This window comes from Notothenia coriiceps, unplaced genomic scaffold, assembly GCF_000735185.1.
Source record: "Notothenia coriiceps isolate Sejong01 unplaced genomic scaffold, NC01 NC01_scaffold00025909, whole genome shotgun sequence".
NCBI lineage: Eukaryota > Metazoa > Chordata > Actinopteri > Perciformes > Nototheniidae > Notothenia > Notothenia coriiceps.
Window position 1 is genome coordinate 1 of NW_011358610.1, and position 8,080 is coordinate 8,080.

General features: G+C 40.2%; 1 protein-coding gene across 1 annotated transcript; it reads left to right on the forward strand.

The window, feature by feature from the left end:
- Nucleotides 1–104: 104 nt before the first annotated feature.
- On the forward strand, nucleotides 105–5,884 carry LOC104956374 (group XIIB secretory phospholipase A2-like protein). Its single transcript, XM_010783856.1, has 4 exons — nucleotides 105–2,257; nucleotides 3,157–3,245; nucleotides 4,555–4,720; nucleotides 5,372–5,884. The coding sequence occupies exons 1-4, from the start codon at nucleotides 1,987–1,989 to the stop codon at nucleotides 5,488–5,490; spliced, it is 645 nt and encodes a 214-aa protein (XP_010782158.1). The 5' UTR covers nucleotides 105–1,986; the 3' UTR covers nucleotides 5,491–5,884.
- Nucleotides 5,885–8,080: the final 2,196 nt, after the last annotated feature.

The window sequence follows — 8,080 nt, forward strand, 5'->3', positions numbered from 1 at the left end:
ACAGTATTTTCCTGTTAGGTTTGTTTACCTAATAGTTTATGTAGGATTTGCCAAACTTTTTTACTGTTACCTTTCGCACCTTCAATCATATTGATGAAGAAGTTAGCTTTGGCCTGTCTTGTTGTTTGAGTTACCTTCTTACGAGCATGAGTGAATTTCTGTTTATCAGTGGATAGTCCGGATTTCAAGCTCTGCTTTAGTAGTTGGTCTCTAGATTTCATGAAATTCCTGCACTGTAGATTCAGCCAGGGAAGATGATGTTCCTTCCTGTCCCTAAGGCACCCTCTCCTTGAGAAGGAAGACATTGCATCGTTAATTTTAGATATAATCAGATTACTGTTTTCACCAATGTCTTCAGAGGACAGAGTGTCCCCCCAATCAATCATTTTCACTGCATCCATAAAACGTTGTTGCAGGTTTTTGGGGATGAAGCGTGAACCCAAGGCAGGGGTTTTAGGTGTGGCCATGAACCTTTTTTTTGTGAGTTTCCTGGCAAAAAGAATAAGATTATGGTCAGAAAGACCAGTCAGGAAGTTGTAGGTTTGAACTATTCCGTCAGCTTTGTTTGTAAATAATAAATCTATCATAGTCTTGGAGGTTTTGGTCATTCTAGTCGGTTGATCCATTAGTTGTATTAAGTTGTGTTTATCCATGATCCGTTGTAAGCTCTTTCTATTTTGTTTGTCATTCCAGTTTATATTAAAGTCTCCTACAATAATTAGCTCTTTGTTGGAGTCACAGGAATTCAGCAGGAGTTTTACCTGGTCATAGAAATCCATCTTAGCGGTGGTTTGTCGACACAGGCAAATCATGGTGAGGGACATTTCCTCAGATAGTGTGATTTCCACACCAATACAATCAAACTCAATATTAGCCGGGAGTGCAATCTCCCTACAAGTAATGGTATTCCTCACATAAAGCAACACGCCACCTCCTTTTCCCTTCAGTCTGTCCATCCTAAACACATTATATCCTGCCATAGATACAATAGTGGATGGTGACCACTGCTTTAGCCAAGATTCAGATATTCCCAAACAATCAATATTGGACTCAAGGAGGAGATGTTCTAGCTGTTCAGGTTTATTGCGGATGATCCATCTGTATTAACCCTTAGATACTGTACGACCCTCATTTCCATGAAATGGGGTTGGTTTCACTTTCATGACTTCATCAACTAATTTATTTTCTCTTTGCATTAAGTAGGCAAGGGTCAATTTAAGGTTCTGGGATTAGCCTTGATGGCACAATTTGCAAACAGTCTGGGAGGCACACATTGACAGATTGTAGTTTATTTCCAAAGTTTGAATTGGCATTTCTCGCTCATCCGAGACTTTCCCAATGCTAATCTAGCAGCCATTTTATTCAATCAATTAATAGAAGGCCTGCACACAAGCATGAACACCAGTTTATCTCCAGATTTTTCCAATCTTAACATGCTTTTATGATAAGGGAAACAAAGGTCAGAAAACACTTAGGAGTACTTAGACAGATAATAAAAACACTAACAGGGAAACATTTTCAGGGAACTTTTGATATCCGTTGATGATCCTTCATACTTTTTTTTTAGTTAGGTTTGAATGTAGGACTTTTACTTCTAGTATTCAGGTTATTCTTCTACCACTAATATTATAAGAAAATGTGTAGATTAATTTACAAAACAGGCTGCAGAACACAAAGGGGATGTTCTGATTTACAGCAAAACCACTTCCATGTTACTATCTGCTGCTGTCTAGAAGGATTAACTCTTGAGTAAATGGGATTAAAATTAACACACTCCACCTCTCATTAATCAGCGAGTGATAAAAGCTCAGATGTGACAAAACGAGGAGATAGAGGCTGGACTTTGCTCCTCCACATATGAGGCCATCTCTGTGTCTGGCTCAAAGTTCAGGTCCCACACGCACACAGTTTCAGGACTGCCTCTGAGTGTGTTTGTGATTTCCCTCAGTCTCTGAACTCTTGCTATTGAGCTTTCTGAGTTCCAGAATGACCCGTTGGGCTCTCGTTGCTCCCATGCTGCTCCTGCTGGGCCTGTGCCTCCACAGTGCTCTCAGTCAGGATGTTGAGGAGCCAGCTGCTGAAACCCCACCACCACCACCCCCCCCAGCCTCTGATGGCACACAGGGGGAGGGGGAGGACGGTGATTGGGGACTAAACTCCGTGAGAGGCGGCTTTGAGTCGGTCGGCGGATACTTTGACTCCATGCTGGAGTTCATGGGGGGACGTGATGGAGTGTGCCAATACCGCTGTCGACATGGTAAGTCGATTAAAGCCCAATGCATCAGAATAGATATATATATATATATATATAATGGATATATCGGTTTATATTTGTATTTTTTTAATCGAAATGAAAGGTTACAGTTTCCACTTAACACTGCTTGAATGCAGAGGAAATGGTTGGGTTAGTTTAGGGTTGGGTCTCCTATACTCTGTGCTGTTTTCAATACAATAAAGGTAAAGTTATTGGGGAATATGTACCTAAATCTTTTGGAAAATATACATAAAAAGAAAAGCCACGGGTAAACTGCAATTCAAGTCTTTTAAAATTGCAAAGTTTCAGAATAATAATGTTAATATTAATTTATTTTACACAAAACTCTTATCCTGTTTACATTTCTTTTGTACTATAAGTGGAGAAAGTATAACATAAACTGCAACAGATTTTTTTTAATTCAGTTTTTTATATTCAGTCAAAATAAAGCAAACTGTTTCAAAAATTCAACCTTTTTGACTTATTTATCCAAATAAATATATATTGTTCTTGTTATATAGTCGAATGTTGAAAGTTGCTATGATGTTGTGTCCTGTGTAGAACAATAATGCAACCCAGTGATAGTAATGTTCTGATACAAATCACTTGATAGGATTTTCTTTGACTTATCATCTTTGTTATCATCTGGAAGAGGGCCTGGAAGCGGACTGTGACCCGAGCATGATAGGAGGGGTTTCCTGTCGGGGCCTTGGGAATGTGACTAATAACATGTGGATGGATATGGATAAACCAAATAATTGACCTTTGTTCATCATGTGCAAACCTGGATTTATTTCTAAAGCCACATGGTCACCAAACCAGCCAGATTAGCATGTTTCCAGTGGCCTGATGTGAAACAATATCCACATGTGATATGTTGATTTGCTTCCCCTGTCTCAAAGGTAAAGCTCCTCTTCCTCGCCCGGGCTACCAGATGCCTGAACCTGACGGCTGTGGCTCCTACTTCTTTGGTCTTCCTGTTCCAGATGGGGTATGCTTCTTCTGTCTCTAAGGGCAGATTTTTGTGGATTTATAATTTTTTTAAATGTAAAGGCTGTAAAAAGTGGAATCCGCATAAGGGGCTGTACACAAATGTATTGTGGGTCAGGAAGAGGGATATGTTTAAAGATTTTCAAAAGCAAGGCTCGACCCAGAAACATAGTTGCGACATCCTTTGCCCTAATGTATCAATCTTGTCCCACTTTTAAGCATGACAGGTTAATAGAACAATACTTTTAAGGAGTGAACTAATATTCCACAGAATTATGGAAAAGATAAAAAAATGTAATAAACACTGAAAGGTACCTGCATTTTTTAACTAAGAGCTGAATGAGCAAACAGGTGCACTCAGGTTCTTAGCGTTGTGATATTTTTGCTTCGGACATTAGCCGAACAAGTTGGTTGTACTGAACTACCTTTATATTGAATTTAGCTTAATTTGAGTAGATGGTTGGAGGCAGTGTTTCCGCCAGACCAGGGCTGAGAGGTCGTCCACCCCGAGAGCGTGGGGGGGGGCTCCCAAAACGGCTCTTCATGTTACCACAGTTTACCACGAAGCCTCAGTTTCGCCGCTGCGAGGCTCCGGCGCTCGCAGCTCACGCGTGTGTTCAACTAGCACGGCTCATCACGTCCAAATCACGCACGTTCCGTGTGCTGTGGCAGGCACCACCGATGTCGGGGAAACGATCTTCAATACTCAGAAAAGAATCCCACCAGACTCCTTTGCCCCTCCAACAGAGGGATATCCTTGTCCTTTTTCCTTTTCTTCATTTCAAGCGATAAAAACTCTCGATCTTCTCTCGAATTATTAATGTTTTTGGACGCCCTCGGCTCGAGTTCAGGGCGTCCCGAGCTGAATAAGGGCGTCAAATGACGGCAAGACGCCCCCCTGGCGGAAAGGCTGGTTGGAGGGCAAAATAATGCTCTTCTCCTTAAAAATCTAAGATCTATGTCCCCTCTCAAATCTGACAAAAAAAGTATGATTGTTTTGTCTCCTTTCATGCCAAAACATACCTTTACTATGGAACTCAAAACACTATAATTTGGACGTACTGTAACTATTTTAAAGGTATGATTCTTCATTTTTTAATAAATGTACTTAGTAAATCTATCCTGATATTACATATAAAAAACAGGCAAAAACAATCCTTCACTAAAAGGATAATAATACATAGTGCCCACCCATGATCATTTTCATACGGTCCCTTAATATTCAGAGAAGTCTACATTTGGAAAACTAACCACCTGTTAATCACCAACACTTGCATATAAACATTTGTATTATCTCTGCTGTGTACCAGGTGGACATGGGCATCCCCGCCATGACCAAGTGTTGCAATCAGCTGGACATGTGTTACGACACCTGCGGCTCCAACAAGTACCGCTGCGACTCCAAGTTCCGCTGGTGCCTCCACAGCATCTGCTCCGACCTCAAGAAGAGCCTCGGCTTTGTGTCAAAAGTTGAAGGTTGGTAACTATTTAACCTTTCTTTTCATCCAGGGCAAGGTTATTGAGCCTATCCCTGTTTTTTTCCCTATAGGTAAACTTCCCCTTTATTGACTCAACAACTAATTTAGGGACACACTCTACTTCCATACAGAACTTAAAACCATTGGCCTGGCCCAAGTTGCCTTACATAAACCTATTATTTGACTACTGAAAATGACGTCATGAGGATCAGTTGGGATACTTAATTGCACTTTTCACAACCCTGCTCCTCCATCACATTTGAAATGTCATATGTGGGTTTATTTTAATGTATAAAACCCTTTCAAAGAGATCTTAAAAGGATGGTAAATACAATCTGGTGATGATTTGTCTTTAGGGTGACTTCGAAAATCTGTCCAGGGACTTCAGATGAAAAATAGCCTCTTGGCTAACTCAACAGAACAGAAATGTTGATTAATGTGCTCCCCTGTTAAATAACTGAATAAATAAATAAATAAAATTAAGCAGTTAAAACAGACACCAAAGTAATTGGTGAGAAACAAACACGACAGGAGGATTAAAAACTGTACTGATAAATTAATATATAAGAAATAAACTGTATGGTGAATAAATAATGCATAATGCTCTGTACTGACTGCCATCCCTGTTTCTGTCCCTTCCTCTCCCCAGCATGTGAAGCAGTAGCAGACACCACTTTCAACACGGTATGGACTCTGGGCTGCAGGCCCTACATGAATGGACAGAGAGCAGCATGCTTCTGTCAAGGAGAGGATAAAGATGAACTTTAGATTAAAGATTTTTATAACAGCATCAACTAGAGCAACCCATCAGAAGATGTTATGGTGTTGTGAGGACTGCTGTGTGACTACTTGAATAATTTATTTGTTTCAAGTTCTTGTTCTGGTTTTGTTCTGTCATTATTTTACCTTGCAGCAACATTTAGATGTTATTTTCAAATGTTTAACTGTGTTGCAATTCCAAACTGTATTTGTTTGTCTGAGGAGGTGCATCAATGTTGTCTGGATTTTTAGTATGAGAATCAATACAGTTGGAGAAGGCATATGATTTTGGAAAAGCTAAATGATCTGTGCTGTGAACTCACCTCTAGTGCTTCACACATTGGGTGTGTTCATCCAATGTGTGTGTGTTTCCTACTACTAAGGATTGTCCACCATATGAATAAATGTTATTGACACACATGATTGTGATTTTTTTCATTTCATGGTACACTACTGAAAGCATTTCCTTATGAATCATCAGATCATTGCATTGGTACAGTGCAGTTCAACACATAACATATTAAAATGTGTTGCTAAAAAGATAATTGGAATGAATAAAAATAAGATGCATCTACGCTTTTCTTTTAACTTGTGAACATTGAAAAAGTACTGATACTTTTATATTAGCTTGAGTAAAAGTTAAAATAAAGTTCAGAGCATAGAATTGAAGGATTACCTTTACACTCTCGACCTGGGTATGTAAACAGCAAACTTATTTTCCTTCATCTATGACTACCAAGCAGGGGAACTGCCATTGGTTTAAAATACCTGCCAATTATACTCACCGGCCACTTTATTAGGTACTTTATTAGGTAGGTGCTAGTACGAGGTTGGACCCCCTTTTGCCTTCAAAACTGTCTTAATTCTTCATGGCATAGACTCAACAAGGTGCTGGAAACATTCCTCAGAGATTTTGGTCCATATTGACATGATACCATCACACAGTTGCTGCAGATTTGTCGGCTGCACATCCATGATGTGAATCTCTGGTTCCACCACATCCCAAAGGTGCTCTATAGGATTTAGATCTGGTGACTGTGGAGGCCATTAGAGTGACAGTGAACTCATCGTCATGTTCAAGAAACCAGTTTGAGATGACTTGAGCTTTGTGACATGGTGCGTTATCCTGCTGGAAGTAACCATCAGAAGATGGGTACACTGTGTTCATAAAGGGATTGACATGGTTAGCAACAACAGGTAGGTAGGCTGCGGCGATAAAAACAATACTCAATTGGTACCAGGGGGCCCATATGCCAAGAAAATATCCCCCACACCATTACCCCCCCACCCACCTAAACTGTTGATACCAGAGGCCTGTACTACGATTATTGATTTTATTTTAAATCGTATAATGTCTGACTTTTTTTGCCGTCCGTGAGGAAAATAAATGGGGCTCAGAATACTGAAATATGAAAAAAATAAAATAAAATTGTTCCTTCTAATTTGTTATTCTTTTCTAATTAACACACTTTTATTTACTCAATAATAACACAGTTATCCTTGTTTTTATTTATTTGTTTAATTATATAATCTCTGTTCTTTTGCCGTCCGTCAGGACCTGAATTTCAAAATAAAGGACAATAAAATGTCTTTATTTTGATAATTACCAGAATACATTGTATATTTAATACTAACATAAGCTGGTGATAGATAAATGCTGGTCTGCTGGTATGCCAGCAAAACCAGCATATGTTGTGTTTTGGTCGCTTGTATGCTGTAGGGGTTTCACAACTACCAATATTTACTAGTCGACTAGTTTTTCAAAATAGTAGTCGACTAGTCGACTAGTCGTTACGTCATAATAAAGACACACAAAGAGAGGTTTACAACTGTATTTTCTATTGGAACTCATACAGTAACATTAAACACCGCATTTTAATTTGTGTTACATGGCTGAGTAAATAACAAACACTGGACTCACCAAAATCGACAGCAAAAAACTCTTGTTTACATAAATGCCACGTAAATCCAGTGCGCAACAGCGCATTGCGCAACACTTTATTCGCTGTCCTCCACGATAACGTCCACCTTTCCATATTTTTGGTTTGAACACCAACGCATCGACATGTGAGGGAAGGAGGCTTGACCGCTTTCGGGTGACAGTGTTGCCTGCCAGGGAAAAAACCCTCTCACTCGGGGTGCTTGTGGCTGGAATAGCCAGGTAGCTCCTCGAAAGCGGGGGAAGCGGTGCACGTTTTCTGCCCACCACTCCAGTGGATTATCCATTGTGGGGATATGCGGTGTCCACTGGCAGTAATCCCGTAGCTCATCATCCGCATCACTGTTGACCCGTGTTTTCTTGCTGTTCGTTTGCCTCTGTTCAGTGCTGACGCCGGTCCGTTGCTCACTGGTGCTAGCATTACTGCTAGTGCTAGCTGTCGGCAGCGGGTGTCTCATCTTCAGATGGTTGCGCATAGCAGATGCATTTGTATTGTACTTCAGTACAGCTGTACACAACTGACACTTCACTGTGGAGTTGGTTACATCTTCGTTGAAGTACTGCCATACATAAGAATGTCGGACGTGTTTTTGTAGCATTTTGCAGCACCTCGTTTACCTCAATTTTTTTCACGACTAGTCGACTAGGGCCTACAATGCC